General features: G+C 39.3%; 1 protein-coding gene across 1 annotated transcript; it reads right to left on the bottom strand.

The window, feature by feature from the left end:
* Positions 1-1,393: 1,393 nt before the first annotated feature.
* Positions 1,394-25,432, bottom strand: LOC122149473 (butyrophilin subfamily 1 member A1-like). The gene is given in 12 exon segments (XM_042780112.1): positions 1,394-1,686; positions 3,489-3,956; positions 7,079-7,105; positions 7,235-7,255; positions 7,652-7,678; positions 11,046-11,100; positions 11,102-11,145; positions 13,509-13,793; positions 17,062-17,220; positions 17,223-17,408; positions 18,133-18,256; positions 25,373-25,432. Coding segments are annotated over 12 exon segments (1,749 nt in total).
* Between the last annotated feature and the right edge of the window lie 1,281 nt (positions 25,433-26,713).

Raw genomic sequence — 26,713 nt, 5'->3', positions numbered from 1 at the left:
TTCCCGGCCTTGAATCCCACCCAAACCTGGGGTCTCGAACCTCTCTCCCAACCGATTCCCCCCCAACCCTGGGGGTCTCGAAACCCCTCCCGGCCCTGAATCCCCCCAAACCTGGGGGTCCCCGCCGTGATTTCCTCCCCTAACCCTGGGGTCCCGACCCCTTTCCCGGCCCTGAATCCCCCCCAAACCTGGGGGTCCCGACCCCTCCTCCCAACCGATTCCCCCTCCAAACCTGGGGGTCTCGAACCCCCCTCCCGACCCCGAATCCCACCCAAACCTGGGGTCCCGACCCCTCCTCCCAACCCTGCATCCCCCCAACCCTGGGGTCCCGACTCCTCCCCCACCCTGAATACCCTCCAAACCTGGGGGTCTCGAACCCCTCTCCCCACCCTGAATCCCCCCTCTAAACCTGGGGGTCTCGGCTCTGAATCCCCCCCAAACCTGGGGGTCCCCGCCGTGATTTCCTCCCCCAACCCTGGGGGTCCCGACCCCTTTCCCGGCCCTGAATCCCACCCAAATCTGGGGGTCCCGGCTCTGAATTCTCCCCAAACCTGGGGGTCCCGACCCCTCCTCCCCACCCTGAATTCCCCCAAACCTGGGGGTCCAGACCCCCCTCCCAACCCTGAACCCTCCCCAACCCTGGGGGTCCCAATCCCGAATCCCCCCCCCCTAAACCTGGGGGTCCCCGCCGTGATTTCCTCCCCCAACCCTGGGGGTCCCGACCCCTTTCCTGGCCTGAATCCCCCCAGACCTGGGGGTCCCGGCCCTGAATCCCCCCCCCCAAACCAGGGGGTCCCTGCCGTGATTTCCTCCCCCAACCCTGGGGGTCCCGACCCCTCCTCCCAACCCTGCATCCCCCCCAACCCTGGGGGTCCCGACCCCTCCTCCCATCCCTGATTCCCCCTCCCATCCCTGAATCCCCCCAACCCTGGGGGTCCCAGCCCTGAATCCCCCACGTCGCAACCCCGGGGGTCCCACACCCCCCCAGCCCTGGGGTCCTGCCCCCTGTTATCCCCTCCCCCCATTTCAAACCTGGGGTCTCGGAGCCCCCCCAGCCCCTCCCATCCCTGATCCCCACCCCGAGCTGGGGTCCTGCCCCCCACCCCGAGCGCTGGGGGTCCGCAGCCCCCTCCCCCCATTCAAACCTGGGGTCTCGGAGCCCCCCCGAGCCGGGCCCGGCCCCTCGCCCCTCGCCCGCCGCTCGCCGACACAAAGGGCCGGAGCGCCCGGGCCCGGCCCCGCCCCCCAGGGCTCCTGGGGGCTCCCGGGGGGTCCCGGGGGGGTCCCGAGCCCCCCAAATTTCTCCCCCCTCCCCAAATTTGCCCCCCCCAGCCCCGCCGTACGTCGGGGAGGCGGCGAAGCTCCGCCCCTCATTGGGCGAGCGCGCTGTCAATCACGGGGAGGCCGCGCCCACAGAGCGGCGGGGCGGGAACCCGGGAATTTGATTGACAGAAAGATTCAACCAATGGGAGGACGCGATGCGCAAAGAGGCGGGGATTGGGGCGGGCACGCCCCTAAGCTGGTTGGCGGGGGGAGTGATTGACAGAACATAGAACCAATGGGAGAGCGAGAAGTGCGAGGGGGCGGGGCCTGAGCGGAGGCCACGCCCCTCGGAGTGGAGCGGGCGGGGGAGGCTCGGGGGCGTCCCCAAAGGGGGGGCGACAAAAAAGGGACCCCAAAACTGCCCTGGGACAAAAAGGGACCCCCAAAACAACCCGGGGGTTTCTGCGAGCTCCAGGAGAGGAATTCCCGGGAGTAGTGGGAAAGTTTTATCTTTTATTAAATTTATTAATAATTTATTAAAATTTAATAAAATTTAATTTGTTAAAATTTAATTTATTTTAATTTATTAAAATTTACTTTATTAAAAATCGGTGAAAATCGGGTTTTATCCAGGGAAAAATCGGTGAAAAGTGGGGGGGTTATAGGCAAAAACCGGTAAAAAATTGAGTTTTTATTGAGGGAAAAATCGGTAAAAAGTGGAGTTTTTATTCAGGGAAAAATCGGTAAAAAGTGGAGTTTTTATTGAGGGAAAAATAAGTAAAAAATGGAGTTTTATTCGGGGAAAATCGGTGAAAATCGGGTTTTATTCAGAGAAAAACCGGTAAAAAGTGGGGGGGTTATGAGGCGAAAACCGGTAAAAAATTGAGTTTTTATTCAGGGAAAAATCTGTAAAATTGGGGCGTTTATCTAGAAAAATCCTGTCTGGAATGTTGGATTTATCCAGGAAAAAACCGGTAACAAGTGGTGTTTTTTTCAGGAAAATCCAATCCCAATGGATTTGAGGGAAAAATCTGCACATGCTGCAGACCAGGGGAAAAAAAAAGCCAAATAAATTCAAATTTTGGCATAAACTCCCTCTTTCAACTCCTTTTCCTGCCACAAATTCTGTTGCCCGAAGTTAAAAAGAAAAGTTCTCAAAATGGTGATTTATTTTTTTTTCTTAAAAAATTTTAATTCATTTTTTTCATACAAAAAAAATCCAGGAGAATTTGACCAACTCCTTTTTTCTTTTTCCTTTTCCTGTTCTGTTTCCTTTTTCTTTTCTTTTTATATTTCCCTTTCCCTTTTATTTTTGCCTTTTCCTCCCTTTCTCCTTAATTTTTCCACCTCCCCCTTTTATTTTGCTTATTCCCACCTTTTTCATTTTTTCCTTTTATTTTACTCATCCCCACCTTTCTTCTTCATTTTTTCCTTTTATTTCGCTTATTCCCACCTTTCTTTTTCATTTTTTTCCCTTTTATTTTACTTATTCCCACCTTTCTTTTTTTTTTTTCCACATCTCCCATATTTTTGACCTTTCCTCCCATTTTCCTTCATTTTTCCCACCTCCCCCTTTTATTTTGTTTATTCCTGCCTTTCTTTTTCATTTTTTCCTTTTATTTTACTTATTCCTTCTTTCTTTTTCATTTTTTTTCCTTTTATTTTACTTTTTCCCACCTTTTTTGTTTTTTCCTTTTATTTTTCTTATTCCCACCTTTCTTTTTAATTTTTTCCTTTAATTTTGCTTATTCCCACCTTCTTTTTCATTTTTTTCCTTGAATTTTGCTTATTCCCACCTTTCTTTTTCCTTTTGTCCTTTTATTTTGCTTATTCCCACTTTATTTTTTATTTATTCCACCTCCCCCTTTTTATTTTTGCCTTTTCCTCCCTTTCTCCTTCATTTTTCCCACCTCCCCCCTTTTATTTTGCTTATTCCCCCCCTTTCTTTTTTTTCTTTTATTTTATTTATTCCCACCTTTCTTTTTCATTTTTTCCTTTTATTTTACCTATTCCCACCTTTATTTTTTTATTTTTTCCCACCCCCCCTTATATTTTTCTTATTCCCACCTTTCTTTTTCATTTTTTCCTTTTATTTTACTTATTCCCACTTTCTTTTAATTTTTTTCCTTTTATTTCTCTTATCCCCCCCTTCCTTTTTGACTCCCAGGCCGACCCCTTCCCTCCCATCCCATTTTCCCCAAATTTCCTTTTCCCAGCGGATTTACAGCGGTACCGGGACCGGGACGGGGCGGACCCGCATCGTCCCCTCCTCCCTTGCGAGACAAACGGGAAAAACATTCCTGCAGGATCCTCCAGCGGGATCGCGGCCACCAAATCCTTCTTCTCCACATCATAAAATTCCAATTTTCCCTTCTCCGGATCCAGGAGCACCCCGAGCGCGGAGAGCTCCGGGCGCAGCTCCCCGAGGGCGCGGCCGCGGCTGGAGAGGAGCCGCCCTTGGGATGCGCGCAGAGCGCAGAGCTCATCCCGGGAATTCCGGGGATCCCGGGGATCCCGGGGATGGTTCGGTCCGGCCCGCAGAACCCCCAGGACCCAGCTCCGCTCCCGGCCCAGCTCCACCTCCCAGTAGCGCTTCCCGGATCCCAGCGCGTCCCGCGCCAGCAGCGCCGGGAGCGGATCCTGCGCGTCCCCGAGGTGCAGGGGCCGCGCCTCGGGATCCAGCGCCACGGGAACTGCGGGGATGGGAGGGTTCCGTGAGGGACGGCGGTATTCCCGGGGGTGAGGGGCTGCAGAATCCCCGAATCCCCAAAATCCCAGAAACCCCGAATCCCAGAATGCCTGAATACCCAAAATCACAGAAACCCCAAATCCCTGAATCCCTGAATCTCCAAAATCACAGAAACCCCAAATCCCCAAAATCACAGAAACCCCAAATCCCAGAATCCCAGAATCCCCAAATCCCCAAAATCACAGAAACCCCAAATCCCTGAATCCCTGAATCTCCAAAATCACAGAAACCCCAAATCCCCAAAATCACAGAAATCCCAAATCCCTGAATCCCTGAATCCCTGAATCTCCAAAATCACAGAAACCCCAAATCCCCAAAATCACAGAAACCCCAAATCCCTGAATCCCTGAATCCCCAAATCACAGAAACCCCAAATCCCAGAATCCTGAATCTCCAAAATCACAGAAACCCCAAATCCCCACAACCACAGAAACCCAAATCCCAGAATGCCTGAATACCCAAAATCACAGAAACCCCAAATCCCAGAATCCCTGAACCTTCAAAATCACAGAAACTCTGAAACCTCAAATCCCAGAATCCCCAAATCTTCAAAATCACAGAAACCCCGAATCCCTGAATCCCCAAATCACAGAAACCTCAAATCCCAGAATCCCTGAATCTCCAAAATCACAGAAACCCCAAATCCCAGAATCCCTGAATCCCCAAATCCCCAAAATCATAGAAACCCGGAATCCATAAATCCCCCAAATCACAGAAACCCCAAATCCCAGAATCCCTGAATCTCCAAAATCACAGAAACCCCAAATCCCAGAATCCCAGAATCCCCAAATCCCCAAAATCATAGAAACCCGGAATCCACAAATCCCCAAAATCACAGAAACCCCAAATCCCAGAAACCCTGAATACCCAAATCACAGAAACCCTGAATCCCTGAATACCCAAATCACAGAAACTCTGAAACCCCAAATCCCAGAATCCCCAAATCCCCACAACCACAGAAACCCCAAATCTCAGAATCCTCAAATCCCCAAAATCACAGAAACCCCAAATCCCAGAATCCCTGAATACCCAAATCCCAAAATCACAGAAACCCCGAATCCTGGAATCCCAGAAACCACAAATTACAGAAACCCCAAATCCCAGAATCCCTGAATACCCAAATCCCCCAAATCACAGAAACCCGGAATCCACAAATCCCCGAATCTCAGAATCCCTGAATCCCAGAATCCTCAAATCCCATAATCCCCAAATCCCCCAAATCCCAGAAATCCCGAGTCCCTAAATGCCATAATCCCACCATCCCCAAATCACAGAACTCCAAATCCCTGAATCCCCAAATCCCCAAATCACAGAAACCCCAAATCCCTGAATTCCTAAACCCCCAACCCCTGAATCCCCAAATTCCTGAATCCCCAAATTCCTGAATCCCCAAATCCCCGAACCCCCAAATTCCCCAACCCCCGAACCCTCAAATTCCTGAATTCCTGAATCCCAAAATCCCGAATCCCCGAATTCCCAACCCCACAAACCCCTGAATCCTCAAATTCCTGAATCCCAAAATCCCCGAATCCCCGAATCCCTGAATCCCTGAATTCCTGAATCCCCAAATTCCCAACCTCCCAAAACCCCGAATCCCCAAATTCCCAAACCCCAAATCTCCAAATTCCTGAATCCCTGAATCCCAAAATCCTTGAATCCCCAAATTCTCAAATTCCTGAATCCCCGAATCCCCAAATTCCCAACCCCCAAATCCCTAAATCCCCAAATTCCTGAATCCGTAAATCCTGAAATCCCCGAATCCCCAAATTCCCAACCTCCAAACCCCTGGATCCCCAAATTCCTGAATCCCCGAATGCCAAAATCCCTGAACCCCAAACTCCCAATCCCCAAAACCCCCAAACCCCCAAATCCCCAAATTCCCAACCCCCCAAATCCCAGAATCCCAAAATCCCCAAATTCCCAACCCCCCAAACCCCCGAATTTCCAAATTCCTGAATCCCCAAACCCCTGAATCCTCAAATTCCTGAATCCCCGAATCCCAAAATCCCAGAATCCCAAAATCTCTGAATCACCAAATTCCCAAACCCCCAACCCCCTGAATCCCCAAATTCCTGAATCCCCGAATCCCAAAATCCCAGAATCCCCAAATCCCCAAATTCCCAAACCCCTGAACCCCCAAACACCTCAATCCCCAAATTCCCAAACATCTGAATCCCCAAATTCCTAAATCCCCGAAACCCAAAATTCCCGAATCCCAAAATTCCTGAATCCCAAATCCCTGAATCCCCAAATTCCTGAATCCCCGAATTCCCAAACCCCCAAATCACTGAATCCCCAAATTCCTGAATCCCAAAATCCCCGAATTCCCAAACCCCCAACCTCCTGAATCCTCAAATTCCTGAATTCCCAAATTCCCAACCCCCTGAATCCCCAAATCCTCCACTTGCTGAATCCCCAAATTCCCAAATTCCTGAATCGCAAAATCCCCAAATCTCCAAATTCCCAATCCACCCAAACCCCCAAATTCCTGAATGCCCGAATTCCCAAATCCCCAAATCCCCAAATTCCTGAACCCGTGAATCCCAAAATCCCTGAATCCCCAAATTCCTGAATTGCCAAATCCCAAAATCCCTGAATCCCCAAACTCCCAACCCCCCAACACCCGAATCCCCAAATCCCCGAATCCCAAATTCCCAAACCCCCAAATCCCAAAATCCCCAAATTCCCAAACCCCAACCCCCCGAATCCCTAAATTCCTGAATCCCCAAATCCCTGAATCCTCAAAATCCCCGAATTCCCAAATCCCCAAACCCCTGAATCCTCCAATCCCAAAATCGCCGAATCCCCAAATTCCTGAATCCCCAAATCCCAAAATCCCTGAATTCCCCAACCCCCTGAATCCCCAAATTCGCAAATCCCTGAATCCCTAAATTCCTGAATCCTCAAATCCCAAAACCCCTCAATCTCCAAATTCCTGAATCCCAAAATCCCCGAATCCACAAATTCCCAACCCCCCAAACCCCTCAATCCCCAAATTCCTGAATCACCAAATCCCAAAAACCCCTGAATTCCCAAATCCCAGAGCCCCCGCTCCCTCCGGCTCACCCGCGTGGCTCCGCGCTTCCCAGAAATCTACGGGGAGAAGACGAAAAAAATGGAATTCATTTTTTCCCCCCTTATTTTATCCCCCCAGAATTCCGATTTAATCCCCCCCAAATCCCAGGAATTTGGGTATTCCCAAATTGGGTTTTCCGCGCTTACCCAGCTCGGCTTTCAGCTGACCTGAAAGGAAAAGATTTTCCCGTCACTTTGGTTGGATTTTCCCGATTTCCCCCCAAATTTTTCCCATCAAGTGTGGAATAAAAGGAAATTCCTCTCCTTGGATTAATTAGCTCCGAATTCCAGGGAGAACGTGGATAATAATTGGAATTCCCGTTTTATTTTTAATTTTTAACTTTTTTTTTTCTTTTTGAAAATGAGGATTTATGGAATTTGTGTTTCCTTACCCATGCATTTCTTGAATTCCATTTTTACTGGAAAGGAGAAGCAGGGAATTAGTGATGGGAAAATTCCATGGAAAAATGAAAATATCAGCAGAAAAGGCATGGGGAAAAAGGGGAAAAAAGTGGGATAAAAAAGGAAGTGAAAGAGAAAAAAAATTAAGGAAATGGGATTTACCTTCTCGTTTTTTGGCTTTTTCTTCATCTGGGAATTGCGGATGTGGAATCAAAGGAAAGACAAAAAACATTAATTTATTAATATTTAATAATGGTTATTAAGAATGTTCGTTAATATTTGTTATTGATGCTGTTTGTAGGTTTGTGTCCAAAGGGATGGGGAAAAATGGGGGAAAATGGGGAAAAATGAGGAAAATGGGGAAAAAAGGGGAAAATAGGGAAAAAAGGGAAAAAGGAAAAGAGGAAAAAAGGGAAAAAAGGGAAAAAAGGGAAGGAGAAAGGGAAAAAGGGAAAAAAGGAAAGAAAAAAGGAAAATGGGAAAAAGGAAAAAAGGGAAAAAAGGGGGAAAAAACGGGGAAAAAAGGAAAAAAAGGGGTGAAAAAAGAAAAAAATGGAAAAAGGGAAAAAAGGGAAAATGGGGAAAAAGGGGAAAAAGGAAAATGGGAAAAAAGAGGACAAAAGGAAAAAAGAGGACAAAAGGAAAAAAGAGAAAATGAAAAAATGGGAAAAGGAAAAAAAGGGGAAAAAGGGAAAAAAGGGGAAAAAGGAAAAAGGAAAAAAGGGAAGAAGGGGAAAAAAGGGGAAAAAAGGGAAATGGGAAAAAATGGAAAAAAAATGGGGAAAAAAGGGGGAAAAGGGAAAAAGGGAAAAAGGGGAGAAAAAGGAAAAAATGGAAAAAGGGGGAAAAAGGGAAAAAAGGAAAAAAGGGAAAAAAAGACAAAAACATTGAAAAGATGGGGAAAAAAGAAAAAAAAGGAAAAAAGGGATAAAAGTAAAAAAAGGGAAAAAAGAGAAAATGGGTAACAAAGGGAAAAAGGGTAACAAAGGGAAATAAAGGAAAAACTCACCCAGCACTGATTTAATTTTCTTTTTCTCTGGAAGAGAAAATGTGGAATTTTGGATCCCAAAAATCCCAATTTAGGAACCTCGAGCACATTGAAAATTCATTTTTTAATTCTTTGGAACGGATTATTCCATCCATGGAAGTATCAAAATTCTGAACTTCATTTTATGTATTAGATGAGTCAATAATTAATATTTATATTAATTAAATTAATTAATTAAGTTTAAAATATTTTATTAATTAGTTAAAAATTAATATATTTAAAATAGGATTTAATATTTTTGAAATTTTAAAGGTTTTTTTTTTGCATTTCAGCTTGAGCAAAAGACATTTGCAAAAAAAAACCTGATCTTATCACTTTTAAGTGGTAAGAAAATAGAAATTAGAGCAAAATTATACTTGGAAAATATTGGTAATTTAAACATTTTTCCAATTAAAAATTAGTAAATTTTAGAATTTTTAAATTTTGAATTTTTAAATGGTAAAAAATTCGTAATTACAGCAATCATTTCAAACAGAGGATTTTTACCTTCTTCCATTACCAGCTTTGCCTTTTCTGGAAAATCGAGAAACTTGTGAATTATTTAATTCTGTAAGAATTTTAAACGCATGTTTTATAACTATTTTTATTATTTAGATTTATAATTATATTTTAATTTTATTCTATTTCTGTTTCTATTTCTATTTCTATTTCTATTTCTATTTCTATTTCTATTTCTATTTCTATTCCTATTTCTACTTATATATATATATACTTAGTTTTAGTTTTAGTTTCATATAAATTTATTTATATTTATTTATATTTATATTTATAACTATATCTATATTCATATTCATATCTATAACTATATATATCTATATTATATTTATATTTATATTTATATTTATATTTATATTTATATTTATATTTATATTTATATTTATATTTATATTTATATTTATATTTATTTAATTTTTATTTTTTATATTTTATTTAATTTTTATTTTTATTTATTAATATTAAATTTATTTTGTATTTATGTCCAATTTATAGCTAATATTTACTATTTAATAGTAATTAAATAGTTAATTACTATTAATATTAATGCCTTATGTAGTCAATCGATGTCTCATTAACTATTAAACAACAATATATTTAATATATATAATTAACACATATTTCTAATATCTAAATATATAATATACAATTAATATAATATATTTAATTCACTGTATTTGAATTAATTTGGAAATTAATATATTTAATATATTCAGGATTTTATAGCATTTTGTATCTTTTTCTATTTCCATGTTAATAATATTCAATAAAACATGATATTTGTTAATTTATATTGAATATTTTCAAGATTTTTCTAGTATTTTCTATTTCTAGATTTATTTTAGCAATATTTAATAAAATCTCATTATTATTTTCTACTTAATATTTTTATTAACACCTGCAATGTTTTGTATTTAATGTTTCACCTCTTGAAAGCAAATTTAATTTTTTTTCATAATTTCATAATTTCATTCCATAAATTCATAATTTTGATTTAAACCTGTTATACTATACTATACTATACTATACTATACTATACTATACTATACTATACTATACTATACTATACTATAAATAACTGAAGTAAAATTAACCAAATAATGAAAGCAAAAATAATAATTGCAACGTAAAAATACATGACAATAAATAATGATGATGATGATGATGATGATAATAATAATAATTTATATTAATTATATAATATAATATATTATAATAATATAATATATTGTAATAAATAATATCTTATTATCATTAATAATGATAACGATACTACTACTACTACTACTACTACTACTACTACTAATAATAATAATAATAATAGAAATTAAAATTAATAAAGAATTAATAATTAATTCAGTCACCTGCAGTCACAGTTCTCTTGTGGCTCCCTGGGTATAAAAAAGGGGAAAAAACGAAATAAATCCGGTTTTTTTTGTGTTTTTGATGGGAATTTTGGTTTTTTCTGGCAGGATTTCCATCGGGATTTGGGATTTTCCAGCAGGATTTGGGATTTTCCAGTGGGATTTGGGAATTTCCCAGCGGGATTTGGGATTTTCTGGTGGGATTTTCTGGCAGAATTTGGGATTTTCCAGCAGGATTTGGAATTTCCCAACAGGGTTTGGGATTTTTCCAGTGGGATTTGAGATTTTCTGGTGGGATTTGGGATTTTCTGGTGGGATTTGGGATTTTCCATCGGGATTTGGGATTTTCTATCAGGATTTGTGATTTTCCGGCGGGTTTGGGATTTTCTGGCAGGATTTGGGATTTTCCAGCAGGATTTCGGATTTCCAGTGGGATTTGGGATTTTCCAGCAGGATTTTCTGGCAGGATTTGATATTTTACGGTAGGATTTGGGATTTTCCATTGGTATTTGGGATTTTCCGGCGGGTTTGGGATTTTCTGGCAGGATTTGGGATTTTCCAGCAGGATTTCGGATTTTCCATTAGGATTTTTCTGGCGGGATTTGGGATTTTCCGGTGGATTTGGGGTTTTTGGATTTTTGGAACTCACGCTGGAGCAGGCAGGAAATGACGGAAACCAGGGCCAGGCTGAGGAACAAAACCGCCCAGGAAAACCTGCAGCCACCGGGAGATGGAGGGGAGGAAGGTCTCTGGGAAAACGTGGGAAAATCTGTTAATTAATTAGCTAATAATTTAATGACTCTGGTAATTATATAAAAATTAATTATTACACTAATTACTAAATATTCTATTATTTTAAGGCCTAAATGTAATTTAAAATTATATTTTTTAGGGCTTAAATATTAAAAAAAGATAAATTTTTATTAATTAAAGTTTTAATTATTAAATATACAATTAATTATTTGAGTGTGAAACATTATATTAAGGATTCAATATTCTGTTAGTTAAGATTTGAATTTCCCATTAACTTTTAATTATTCTAAAATGATTTAATAATTAAATATTTCATTGTGGATTAAATACTTTAGTAATTACTTATGGATTCAATTTTCCATTGGTTATTGCATATTCTATTAATGATTTATGTAATATATTCTATTAGGACTTAAATATTTGGTCAAGGATTAATTATTGTATTAATTAATGAACATACAATTAATTAATAATTAATTTAATGTAATGAATTAAAATTCCATTAATTATTAAATAATAAAAATTAAATAAAATTAATAATAAATATTATTTAATTATTAATTAAAATAAATAATAAATAAATAATATAAATAATACTGCCTTAAGGATTAAGTATTCAATTAAACTATTGTATTAATTAATAAATAGTCAATAATTAGTTAATGTTTTAAAGTGCCATAAATTAATAAATATTCTAAAATTATTTCATCCTAAGTTTTTTATTAAGGTTCAAATATTCAGTAAGTATTTATATTCCATTAATGATTTAAAGATTGGCTATTCGATTTATTATTAGTTTTTAAATTATTAAACATTCTATTAATGATTATTGATAATTAGGCATTCTATTAATGATTAGGTGGTAGATTAGGAAACAAAACACAGGTGGAGGTGGGAAGTGGGGAATTTTTATTTTACTTCTAATTAAATAAAAAATTTTTGCTAATAAAATTTAAAAATGAATTATGAATGTAGAAATAGATACAAAAATAAAAAGTCTAGAAAATTTTAAAAATCTAGAAATGAAAATAGAAATATAAAATATAAATTAAATTTAAATTTAAGGTTTCAACAAGAGCTGCTCATTTGCAAAGATAAAATAGAATAAAATAAATTTTAAATTAAATTAAACTAAATTTAATTAAATCAAATTTAAAAATCAATAAACTGTAACCAGAAAAAGACTTTGGCAAGAACTGCTAATCAGCAACAATAGAATAAAATAAAATAGATTTCAAATTAAATTAAACTAAACTAAATTAAATTAAATTTAAAAATCAATAAACTAGTTAAAAAAGCCTTTGACAAAAGCTACTAATGAGCAACAATAGAATAAAATAAAACAAATTAAAGTAAATTAAATAAAATTAGATTATAAAAAATGATAAATTATAATAAAAGACTTTGGCAAGAGCTGCTGATTAGCAACAGTAGAATGAAATGAAATACATTTTAAAGTAAAGTAAATTAACATAAACTATATTAAAATAAACTTAATTAAAAAATTGATAGATGATGATAAAAGACCTTGGCAAGAGATGCTAATTAGCAAAAATAGAATAAAATAAAATATATTTTAAATTACAGTAAATGAAATAAAATTAAATTATAAAAAATGATATAGGATAATAAAAGACTTCGGCGAGAGCTGATAATTTGCAACATTAGAATGAAATAAAATACATTTTAAATTAAAGTAAATTAAATTTAACTATATTAGAATAAATGTAATTTTAAAATTGATAAATGATGATAAAAGACCGTGGCAAGAGCTGCTAATCAGCAGCACTAGAATAAAATAAAATACATTTTAAATTAGAGTAAATTAAAAAAATTAAATACAATTAAATTATAAATGATAATAAAAGACTTTGGCAAGAACTGCTAATTAGCAACAATTGAATGAAATAAAATACATTTTAAATTAAATAAACAATAATAGAATAAACAATTTAAAAATTGATAAATGATGATAAAAGATGATAAAATTGATAAATGATGATAAAAGCAAGAGCTGCTAATCAACAATAGAATGAAATAAAATACATTTTAAACTAAAATAAATAAACAATATTAGAATAGACTTAATTTTAAAATTGATAATTGATGATAAAATTGATAAATGATGATAAAAGCAAGAGCTGCTAATCAGCAACAATAGAATAAAAGAAAATAAAATACATTTTAAATTAAATTAAATTAATTTAATTTAAAATTTAAAAAAATAAACAATAGTCAATAGTCAATAGTCAATAAGGTAAAGACTTCCAGCCCTTTGGACTGAAGTAATTAGGAAAAATCAAATTAAGCCAGGAGTGGAGCAGCTCCGTCAGGAATTCCGGCGGGAATCGCCCCCCACCGTGGATGCGGATCCGGGACTGGCGGGCGGAGTTGAGCCGGCGGTTCAGCACCCGGCAGGAGATCTCCAGGTCGGACCCAGGGCGGATCCTCACCGAGGACTCCACGCTGAAGAGGCCCTCGGGCGTCACCGTGGCCGTCGTGGTCATCGACTCCTGCCGGACTTTGCCGCGTCCGTCCAGCCAGCGCAACTCCGGCTGCGGGAACCAGCCTGAGGTGCGGCAGGAGACGCCCAGGTCCTGCTTCTCCGGGCCCCGCAGGATCACGGACGGAGCCTCTCCGATGGCTGCGGAGAAACAGAGGGATTTCCATTTCAATCCTGTTAAATTTGGGTTTTATGGAAATCAACTATTCCGTTCATTGACAAGTTGTAACCACAGGATCACAGATGGAACCTCTGTGGGAAAAGAAAGGGATTTCCATTTCAATCCTGTTAAATTTGGTTTTTCTGGAACTCAACAATTCCGTTCATTGAGGAATTGTCACCACAGGATGAGGCATGGAATCTCTGTGGAAAAACAGAGGGATTTCCATTTTAATCCCATTAAAGGGGCTTTTTTGGAAGTCAATAATACCATTCATTGAGGGGTTGGCACCACAGGATCACAGATGGGACCTCTGTGGAAAAACAAAGGAATTTCCATTTCAATCCCGTTAAATTTATGTTTTCTGGAGCTCAACGATTCTGTTCATCGAGGAGTTGTCACCATAGGATCACAGATGGAACATCTGTGTAAAAAACAGAAATTTTCCATTTTGATCCCATTAAATCTGGTTTTTCTGGATCTCAACGATTCCGTTCATTGAGGAGTTGCCACCACAGGATCACAAATGGAACCTCTGTGGAAAAAGAAAGGGATTTCCATTTCAGTCCCATTAAATTTGGGTTTTCTGGAACTCAATGATTTCATTCATTGAGGAGTTGCCACTATACGATCACAGATGGAACCTCTGTGGAAAAAGAAAGGGATTTCCATTTCAGTCCCGTTAAACTTGGGTTTTATGGAACTCAACAATTCCGTTCATTGAGGAGTTGTCACCACAGGATGAGGCATGGAATCTCTGTGGAAAAACAGAGGGATTTCCATTTTAATCCCATTAAAGGGGCATTTTTGGAAGTCAATAATTCCATTCATTGAGGGGTTGGCACCACAGGACCATGGATGGAGCTTCTCCAATGGCCGTGGAAAACAGAGGGGGTTTTCCATTTCAATCCCATTAAGTTTGGGTTTCTGGAACTCAAGGATTATGTTCATTGAGGAGTTGCCACCATAGGAGGATGCATGGAATCTCTGTGGAAAAATAGAGGAATTTCCATTAAATTGTGGTTTTATGGAAATCAAGATTTCATTCATTGAGGACATGCCCAGGTTCCGCTTCTTTGGGCCCACAGGATCATGGACGGAGCCTCCCTGATGACTGTGGAGAAACAGAGGGATTTCCATTTCAGTCCCGTTAAATTTGGGTTTTATGGAACTCAATGATTCTGTTCATTGAGGAGTTGTCACCACAGGAATCACAGATGGAATGTCTGTGGAAAAACAAAGGGATTTCCATTTCAATCCATTAAATTTGGGTTTTATGGAACTCAATGATTCCGTTCATTGAGGAGTTGTCGTCACAGGATGAGGCATGGAATCTCTGTGGAAAAACAGAGGGATTTCCATTTTAATCCCATTAAAGGGGAATTTTTTGGAAGTCAATAATTCTGTTCATTGAGGAGCTGCCACCACAGGACCATGGATGGAGCTTCTCCGATGGCTGTGGAGAAACAGAGGGATTTCTATTTCTATCCCGTTAAATTTGGGTTTCTGGAACTCAAAGATTATGTTTGTTGAGGAGTTGCCACCACAGGATCACAGATGGAACCTCAGTGGAAAACCAGAGGGATTTCCATTTTAATCCCATTAAATTTGGTTTTTCTGGAACTCAACGATTCCATTCATTGAGGAGCTGTCACCATTGGATCACAGATGGAACCTCTGTGTAAAAAAAAGGGATTTCTATTTCAATCGAGTTAAATTTGGATTTTCTGGAACTCAATGATTCTGTTCATTGAGGGGTTGCTGCCACGGGATCACAGATAGAATATCTGTGGAAAACCAGAAATTTTCCATTTTAATCCCATTAAATTTGGGTTTTCTGGAACTCAAGGTTTCCATTCATTGAGGAGTTGCCACCACAGGATGATGCATGGAATCTCTGCATGGAAAATATGAATTTTCCATTTTAATCCTGTTAAATTTGGGTTTTATGGAAATCAATGATTCCGTGCATTGAGGAGTTGCCACTGTGAGATCAAGGATGGAGCTTCTCCAACAGCTGTGGGAAAACAGAGGAATTCTCCATTCCAGTCCTATAAAATTGGGGTTTACTGGAAATCAGCTTTATGCCCAGGGGTTGGAAATCTTGGAGGATTTTCTGGATTTGATCCACGAGGTCTGGAGGTTCTCAGGGGTAGATGGATCCAAAAATGTCCTTGGGAATGGGGAATTTAATGGAGAATCTGAAATGGATGAAGGGGTGGGGGACGGTTCTGGGATGGACTTGGGAGTGGAATTTTGCGGAAAGCATGAAAATAGAAGTTGTAGAAACAATACATAAAATATATAGAATGCTAAACTATAAAATATAAGAATATAAACTATTTTATATAGAACTATAAATACAGATAAATGTAAGTATAAATGTAAAAGAATATACACTATTTTATATAGAACTATAAATACAGATAAATGTAAGTATAAATGTAAAAGAATATACTAATACATATATTTTTACATATAATAATAATATAATATATAATATATAATATATAATATATAATATAATATATAATATATAATATAATATATAATTATAATATAAATATAAATATAATAATAATAATAATATATAATATAAATATATAATATATAATATATAAATATAATATATAATATATATTATTATTTATTATATTATATCACACATCGTAATATACTTATAATTGTATTAATAATATATTATAAATGTGTATAATATAATGTAATATAATATAATATAATATAATATAATATAATATATTTATAAGATCTACGATATGACATTTTATAATATATGTTAATGTATACTATAATAATTAATATAATTACTTCAATATTTTTATAGAATATAAATTTAATAATAATATAGAATCACATAATTTAAAAATACAGAAAATTTAATTAATTTAATATAATTTACATAATCTATTAAAATACATATTTTAATATATAAAATATATTTATATATGTATTTATATATTTATATAATGTAAGTTTTATGTTATACAGCATACAAACTGTTATACACGTGATACTATACTATATATAAGATGTCAATAAAAAATGGAAAATAGAAAAATAATATAAATAAAAATAAAAACTAAATTTATGATGATTGAATGCAAAAAATACTAACAGTAAATTATTTAAAAATTATTATAAAGTGTAAAAAATATTAAAATGTGCAACAATATTTCAAATATTTGCCCAGTTTTGTGCAATGAAGGAGAGAGAGGGGACAGCACCAACCTGCCACTTCCAGCTCCACCGACACTTCCTGGGACACATTTTGGAATGAGACCTCGCAGCTGTAGGTGCCCTGGTCGGAGCTCTGGACGTTCCTCAGGAGCAGGGACACATTCCCGGCTCGGAATTCCCTGTGGAAAAATTCCCCCCGGCCCCGATATCCTCATCTGGCTCCTCCCTCCAGCCCTTCCCGCTGTAGCTGCTCACGGGGATCCGCTGGGATTGGCTGTGGAATGTCCAACGGATGGAGAAATCCTCGGGAACGGGCGCGGATCCCACCTGACAGGGCAGGACCACCCTGTCCCCGATGATTCCGAGGACGGGAGTTTTGGGAGCGCTGAGGAATCCGCCTGTTTTAGGGTAAAATGGGGCTTGGTTCTGGTTTTCCGCATTGTGTTTTCCACGGAATTTCATTGGGACTGATTCCATCCTCAATGGGAGAGGAATCCAGAGGAAAACAAAAAAAAAAGGAGATGTGGTGCTCATGGATTTTATCCTGTAGTGTTTTGAACAATAAGTCAATGTCTTGGCCGTTAAAGAATTGGGAAAGCCAGGAAAAAAATAGATGGAAACTTCAAATTCTGTCTTAAATAGAAGTTTCAAACCCGGGATTTACCTCCAGAAAATTCCAGGTGGGAATTGCCTGCCTTGACAGGGGTTCCCAGGAAGGTTTGGAATTTCCCAGGGCCTGGAATTCATCCCTGTGGTGCCGGGAGATGTGGGAGCTCTCAGATTCCCACACGAGGTGTTCCTTGGACATCCCCATTCCCAGAGGTTCTCCCAACATGGGATTGGGATGCAGATGACATGGAACAATGGAATTCATGGAAATCATAAAATCATGGAATACCCTGAGCTGGAAGAGGATCAGAGTCCAACCCCTGGCCCTGCGCAGGAGAATCCCAACAACCCTTGGGAGCTCTGGAATGTTCTCTTCCCTGTCGAGCTGCTCCACCCTCTGGAAAAGGAACCTTTTCCAAATTAAATCCTGCACCCTCGCTGGGTTTTAATTAATGTTTCAGAGCAGGAATCAGCCATTTTATGGGAATAGATCCTGAATGGAGTTGCCCTCACCTGCAGCCAGGTGGGAACTGCGCGGGAACGCCAGGACTGGGAGCAGCGCCAGCCACCAGAGCCGGGAATCCATGGACAACCCGGGCTCGCTGCTCCGGAACCGCGAGATTCCCTTGGTCCTTTCCTGGTGGGAAATGAGAAAAGGGAGAGAGGAAAAAACAGAGAAATATCTGAGAAGGATGATGAGTTTTCCCATGGAAAACGGGATTCCAGGAGTTTTCCTCCCCACGGATGCCCGTGTGAATGAAATCCATCCAATAAATCCTCCCGCGTTTTCCAGACATTCCTCATTCCCATTTTTTCCCTTGCACTGAGGAACTCCAAGCATTTCGTGGCCTCTTTGGGTGTTATTTTGATATCAGGTTTTGGTGTTTTAATGTTTTTTGCATTCTGCCATTGGATTTTAATATTGGATTTTGGGATTATATTTCAACACTAAATTTTAACAGCGTATTTTGCTACCATTTTTATATTATATGTTAATATTACCTAAAATTATTAATATAATAGTATTATTTAATATTGTATTATTATATTTTATATTATATTTCACTATAATATTTTTATAATAATTGGATACCATATTATAATATTAAAGTATTTAATATTAATTTAATATTGTATAGCATTATAATAATTATTAATATTATATTATAATATTAATTACTTATAATATTAATTAAATGTTCTAGTATTATATTTGGACACTATATTTAGATATTTTGACATTGTATTTTGATACAAGATTTATATTATGCCTTTTCTTCAAGAATTAATATAATAATATTAATTTCATATAATTATTATATTTGGGTATTATATTTAGATATTGTATTTTGATATTAGATTCTAATGTAATATTTCAATATATTTTAATATATTTTATTACTATATTTTATATGATTTAAAAAATTATATTAAATTATAAATATTATAATACAAATATAACATGGTATTATTATATTTTATATTACATTCAACTAAAAAAAAATTAATGTTATATTCTCTCATTATAATATTAATTTAATCTTATAGCATTGTATTTTCTATTTTATTTGGATATTATGTTTTTGATACCATATTTTTAATATACCTTAACATTCCATTCAAGTATTAGTATTATAGTATTAATTTAATATCCTATTAATATGTTTGGATTTTTTATTTAAATATTAGCTTTAAAGGTCATGTTTTAATACTATATTTTGATATATTTTAACATTATCTTCAGTAATTAATTTTGATATTAAATTTTGCTATTACATTTTATACAAGTTTTTTATATTATTTTGATATTTTATTTGGATATTATTTTGAGATTATAATTTAATATTATACTTCAGTACAATATTCTTATATATTTTAAATATTCTTATATATTTTTTATACTCTATTTTTAACATTACATTTCAAGATTATTTTTAATATTACATTTTAGGACTATATTTTTTACTGTTTTTAGTATTCTGAAACTGTATTTTGGGATTATATTTGATATTATATTTTAACACTGTTTTTATCTATTTTAATATATATTTTGATTATATATATTATATTTTGATATGATAATTTAAGATTTTATTTAGTCATCATATTTACTTGTTTTAATATAGTCAATATTCAAATTAAATTAAAAATAGATATTGTTTTCTGAGAATTCTATTTATTATATCAGAAAATATTAATATATTTATAAAATAAAAATATACACTACAGTGATTAGAATTTAATAATGAATAACAATTAAAGTTAATTTATAGTGTAATTATATATAATGTAAAAATTCTATTTCTATATTTATTTAAATACAATTATGTGAGTTAGATTTTATTATAATTGGTATAAAAATTTATTTTTTTATTTCAAGATCACATTTTGATATTATAATTTTATATTATCCCCAACTTTCCATAGAGTCACATCTCCACTTGGAAAAAAACATTTCCAATCACCAAATCCAATAATTTTATATGGCAAAAAATTCCAACAAGAAACAAATTCCACTGTTTTAAAGGGAATTCTGTGAATTTATGGATCTGGCTCCAAGGATTTCTCTGGGTGAAGATAAATGATCAAACTGAGCAGCGAGCTGGGATTTAATTGGGATTTAATCCTGATTTCCTGGGATTTCCTGTGTCCACCTCACAAATCTCAGATAAATCCCATGGGAGAGGAATTCCCATGGAAAAGGTAACGGCCCACGCTCCTCTCCATCCATAAAAACAATTAATTTATTGCTGCTAAACGAATTTATCCCAACTCAATTAATTCAGGGTTGATTCAGGGGCTTTTTCCAATGGGGAATTCCGTACCTGAGAGGGAAGGACCCGGCGGCTCCCCCGGGACAGGGTTGGGACCAACCTTTGTCCTTGGATTTATGGTCGCTGGAAGCTGAGATTGGCATTTTCTGGAGGGGCCAGAGGTGGCTGGAGCTCGGGAAAACATCCAGGAAATCCCGTCCCGCTTCCCAAGTCATCACCCCAGAGCTGGGAGAGGTCGAGATCTTCCTCCTCCTCCTCCTCCTCCTCCTCCTCCGTGGGAAACCATTCCTGCTCCACCAGGGTTTACTGGGAAAAAGGGTTTCATGGACCAAAAATTCTGGGAAAAAGGGAAATCCCGGGGGTTAGATAAAATCATGCTCGGTTTGGGATTTCTTTTTCCCTGGGAATGGCGTTGGGTGTTTTTTGGGACAGGGTTATCCTGGTTTTCTTACTTTTTATCATGGGAATTCCAAGCTTAGTTTGGGATTATTCCTTTTTTTGGCGGGGGGAGGATTTTTGGTGGGGAGGTGTAAAGCTTTTCCTGCTGTTTTTCCTTGTTCTCTTGTCATGGAAAATTTATTGATGGGATTTTATTGATGAATTAAATAATTATATCAATTTTAAAAAGTAATGAAGCACAATGCAATAAAATGCAATAAAACAAAAATATTATAAATAAAATGAATTTAAATTCCTTGATTCATCTTGAAAAAAAGGGGGAAAAAAGGAGAGACAAAAGGAGGAAAAGGCTCCACACCTGGAAGAAATTAAATTCCTCCATTCCTCCCTGTGAGGGTAGTGAGGCCAAGGCACAGTTTTCCAGAAAAATGTTTGGAATATGTTTGAAATATTTTTGACGGAAAACCCCACAAGTAATCAGAAAACAGCAGGTTTCAGTCTTCCATCTGGAACCAGAACTCAGCATTCCATGGATCCCATGGATTTACAGGATTGTCTCTGGTATGGAGAGAGAGAAAATCTTCAGGAGAAACCAGTCCTGATTTTCTGTGGATTGGGAGAGTCTGTGGAATTCCAGGAGCATTTATCCAAGGAAACCCAATCCTGGATTCCCTGGAAACCTCGCTGGTTTTGAGTCCTGGCTGTGTTTGATCCCATCTGGAATCACCACAAATCCCAGAATTTTGGCTTGTTCATTAATCCTGAAGGGTGGGAATCTTGTAAATCAAATTATTTTCCAGCCCAACCTGACTCCCTCCCTCTCCCTAACCCAGGAACAAAACTGGTGTAGGAATAAACAAACCTGGAAAATTTCACAACTTTAAAGATCTAAATCCCACAATTTTTTTAAATCTGTGAATTCCCACCTGGTCTCTGTGTTGTGCATTCCTGATTTTAACACCGAATTGTGGGAAAAACCAGGCTGGAAAAGGAGCTGCCCTGCACAGGTGCTGAGGATTTGAAACCTTTTCCTGCTGCCCTTTGGATCAAGGCGTGCCACAAATGAAACCTTTGGAATTTCTGGATCCAGCCTGTTGAGACTGGCTGGAATGTTGCACCTGAGGGAAAAAAAGTCTTTTGTGGCCAAAGTCCCTTTTCAAAACTTGTAGGATTTAGTGCAGGCGTTCCTGGAGTCTGTTCCCTCGCAGATGTGGAAAAGATCTGTGTCCAGGGAATACAAAAATTCCTCAATTCCTAATCCACGTGGAATTCAACATGGATATTCTGGGTCTGTCTGTACAGGTAAGTCTGGCTGGAGCAGAAATATCCACGATAAGGGTTTTTGGGAGGATACTGAGCTGGGGGTTGTTATTGATGTTCTCCAGGGAATGATTCCAGGTTGGAATTTTTTTGCTTTGAAAGAGATTCCTGTTATTTGTGGGTGGTTTCAAGTGAAGTTGTTAATGATTGTTTAATGTTAATTTCTTTGCTGCCTTAATTGAATGAATTAAACAATCTACTGATGCCTAAATCTGAATTATAATTGGGATTTTGGTCCCTTATTACAGGAATTAATAATGGAATTGTTGGTTGTAATTTTCATGGAATTTATTTTGCCTTTCCCTGCTTGAATTAGTTTTTAGTTTTTGTGGAGAGATTTTACCTTTATTTGAAGGAGCATAAATCAGAAATCATTTAAAACAAGACGGAAATGGCTCCAGAGCTTTTAATCCTCCCTATTCCTCCTTTGTTCATCTGAATTCTCGGAAAAGGGAATTTACCCTCAGGTTACTCACGGAACAGAAACATCAATGCTCGAAAATCCGTCTGGAACCCTGGAATCCCAATCCCAACTTTCATTTTCGGCTCCTTCCTGCCCGCGCTTGGCCTTTGGAAGATTCCATGCTCTGCTTTCCTCAGGAATGCAGAGCTGGACATGGATTGGCCTCCACAGGGATGGGAGTGGGAAAAACTCCTGCAGGACACCCAAGACTCCAGGCTGGGGGAGAGGGGTGGGAAGTCTAAGAAATGTCCTTTCCAACATGGGATATTCCAGGATTTTATCACCCAGGTCCCAATTGGCAGTCTCAGGGAATCAAAGCGGGATGTCCAAGGAGCTCTGTCCTGCCCAAGGAGGCAGGGAGAGGGCTGGGAAGCTGGGAAAGGTCTTGGGGGGTTCATCCCAGAGAAAAGGAGGCTCCAGGGGAACCCTCTGGTTCCCCACAATTCCCTGACAGAACGGGGCAGCCAGGGGCAGGTCAGGATTGGATCCCAGGAACAGGGAGGGGATGAGAGGAAATAGCCTCAGGGAGGGTCAGGATGGACATCAGGAGGAATTTCTTCCTGGAAAGGCTTGGAAGGGGCTGTCCAGGGAATGGCAGAGTTGTCACCCCTGGAGGTGTACAAGGAAGGACAGGATGTGGCGCTCGGAGCTCTGGGCTGGTGACAAGGTGGGAGTTGGGCACAGATTGGACTCAGTGGCCTTGGAGGTCTTTTCCAGCCCCAGTGATCCCAACTGGATGGGCCTGGCATGACCATTTGAAAGCCAACTCGTGTTCCTTAGGAATTCTGCCTCAGTTTCTCTCCTGCCTGAGGTTATCCACATCTCATTTGGCTTTGATTTAGTCTGGGAATCACAACTCAATTCCTTGAATTTCCTTATAAACAGTTGATCCTGGTGTTTTCCTGATTTCCCTCAAAGGGGCTGAGGATTTTCCCATAAATGGGGAGAAATCTGTGGCTCCAGTTTGATTCCATCTTCCTGTGTTGTGTCTGTTCTTGGCAAAGGCCTGGTGAGATTTTCCCTGGATATTTGGGTTATTGATGCCTTCCTGAGTTGTGGAAGGATGGAATCCAGATTCCAGCTGGCAGTGACTCTTTCCCATCTTTGTTTTCCTACAGTTTCCTGGTTCTGTCCCAATCCTCATTTTGTTTTGGAAGGAATTAACTTCTAGGTGAAATCTGTTTTTGCCAGCTTCCCATGCCATTAAAGCTCCCTTCCAACCCAACCCATTCCAGGATTGGATGATCCTGGGATGAGCAATTTTTCCATTCTCTCTCTCCTTTCAGGGCAGTATAAAAACCCTGGCATCGGAATGATGATGACTCGTCCTGGGAATGCTCTGGGACAGGGATTTGGGATGAGAAGATGGATACAACAGATCTGGGAATGCTCTGGGACAGGGATTTGGATGAGAGATGGACATGACACATCCTGGGAATGCTCTGGGACAGGGATTTGGGATGAGAGAGGACACAACATCCTGGGAATGCTCTGGGACAGGGATTTAATGAGAAGATGGACACGACACATCCTGGGAATGCTCTGGGACAGGGATTTGGGATGAGAATGGACAACTCATTCTGGAATCCACCTAGTGCAGGGCTCATCCCAAGCAGAGGTGAGGGGGAATTCTGCTCCTGGGAAGGATGTGGAGCTGCTGGAGCAATTCCAGAGGAGCTTCAGAGATGATCCAGTCCAAGGGATGGAGCCCATTTCTGGAATCAGGCTGGGAGATGATGCCTACAATTCCTTCCAACCCAACTTCCTACTTCTCATCCCAGCACTGGCTTTTAGAAATTTAGACCGACACATTTTTCACTTGGAAAATTTTAAAGGACAAAAGGATCCCAGGGTTTACTCAGGGCTGGAATTAATTCCTTAGGGTGTCAGCCTTTCATTGGCTCCTTGAGTTTTCATTTTGGAAGTTGTTTTTTCGCAGAAAAACATGAAAAAAGGAACAGGCTTGGTAAGAGAATGTTTTGTATCAATGCAATGTTTTATTGATCATAAATTGTACAATATTGTATTGTTAAATTATTATATATTACATGTAATTATAGATTATATATGTACAATTTATATTATATATACTTCATGTTATAGATAGTCATAGATTATAGTCTATACAGTATTATTTCAAATATAATATCGTATTCTACAAAATATTGTGTTCTATATCACACAAACCTCTATAAACCAAAGCAGGAGTTGAGCTGACCCTGATTTTTCCATCTGGGAAGGTGGAATTTTCTCCTTGTCAGGTATTATTTATTTCCAAGAGATTTGTCCCAGGATTTGCCATAAAACCTCCCTGGACAATGAATATTCCTTGTTCCAGAAAGGCCCCATTTGTGTCTCTGACCTTTGGAAAAATGGCCCAAATAAAATCTGACAGTATAAAACTGGGTTTTAAATTTACACAAAATATTTTAAAAGGTTTAAACCACCAATTCAAAATTTTAATTGAACCCATGAATTTTTTGCCTGTTTTGCCCTTAAATATTTTCTCCTAATCCTTACCTCATGACAGAAGACACCATGAGTTTTCTCTCCCTCTCCTCTGCTTAACTATAGCAGAGGAAAATGAGTAAATGATTTTGTGGGTGCACTGATGTTTGGCCAGCATCAACCCATCACAATTTCCAAACTTTTCCTCTAATGTTTCCTGCCTTCTGTTCCCTCACATTTCCCACCATTTTTGGCCTCGTTTCCTGCCTTTTTCCCCTTATGATTCACACCCATTTTTCCTCCCAATTCTTTTTTCCTCCTCACGTTCCCCACCTGTTTCAGCCCTCACATTTTCCACCATTTTCCCCTCACACTTCCCATCCTTCTGCCCCCTCACATTTGCCATCATCTTTTCTCTCACGTTTCCTACCTTTTCTCCCCTTCAGTTTTGCGCCCATTTTCCCTCTCATTTCCCATTCCTCTTTTTTGCTCAAGTTTCCTGTCACTTTTTGCCTTGCAATTCCCACTCTTTTGTCCCCTCACGTTTCCCTCTTTTGTCCCCTCACATTTCCCCCATTTTGTCCCCTCATTTCCCATTTTTTACCTCATGCTTTCCAGCCTTTTCCCCCTCATGTTTCATGCCTTTTTCCCTCACAATTCCCACTGTTTTTCCCCCTCCTGATCCTGCCCTTTTGTCCCCTCGTGTTTCCCTCCCGCAAGTTTTGCTTTTCCTCTCGAGTTGTCCCGTTGTGCTGGGTGTCTCCATGTCCATCCAGCTCGCTGTCATCACAGGCCTTGGTCTCCTTTGTCATCCATAAGGTTTGGCAGCTCAGGGCTCTCGCTTTGTTTCATTGCTGCTTTTAGTAAATTGTTCTTACCTCAAGCTGTGACCTTTCATTTTGTAGCCTGCAGTTCTCTTCTCCCTCCCTCTGCAGAGGGAAGGGGAGGGACAGTGGGAGAAGGGAGCAGCCGTGGTTTGGAATGTTTCAGTGGGAGCACCATGCTGGGGATAACTGGGGTGTCACAAAGGGCTCCGGCCACCTGCCCCAGCAACGGCTCCCAGGTTTTGTTGACATGGAACCAGTGCCCAGGCTGCAGTGTCCGGCAGGACGGCAACGGGACAGGACGGGAGCCCGCAGCTGGCGACAAGCCCGCGAGCACAGCTCACATCGTGCCCTGCAGAAGGGAGATAGATATTTCACCCAACCTGCCCCCTTACCGATCTTTATACATTTTCTCCATTCCGTGAAATGGAGGCGACACCACCAAGCCAGCCCAGGGTGGCCTGGGAGGAGGTGGCGGCTCCTCAGGAGAGCGGCTCTGCAGCGGAGCCCCCCGAGGTGACCACGGTGCAGCCGCTGCAGCCCAGTGAGTGAGGGGCCCGCTGGGGCTGGCAGGGCTGGGTGCCCACGCTGGGATCAGGTTTCCCTGGCACACGGGCAGTGGGGATTGCGGGGGTGGCAGTGATGCTGGAGTGCCGGGCTGCTCAGGGTCGGACACCAGCCCTGGCACAGGCTCTGCCGAGGAGGGGGACAGCAGAGGGGCTGCAGCTCCTGCTCCTTCCTGGGCTCTGTCCTGGCACAGCACCCTCTGCAGCTCTCCCTTCTTGGAAAGAAGAATTTCAGTTTCCTGGTAGATTTTAAAACGTTAATAAAAGGCAATAAGAAACAATAAAGCAAAAGGTTATAAT

The sequence above is a fragment of the Catharus ustulatus genome, chromosome 35 (genome assembly GCF_009819885.2).
Source record: "Catharus ustulatus isolate bCatUst1 chromosome 35, bCatUst1.pri.v2, whole genome shotgun sequence".
In the NCBI taxonomy this organism is placed as follows: domain Eukaryota; kingdom Metazoa; phylum Chordata; class Aves; order Passeriformes; family Turdidae; genus Catharus; species Catharus ustulatus.
The sequence above is the reverse complement of the archived record's forward strand: the minus strand, read 5'-3'. Positions and strand labels throughout refer to the sequence as shown.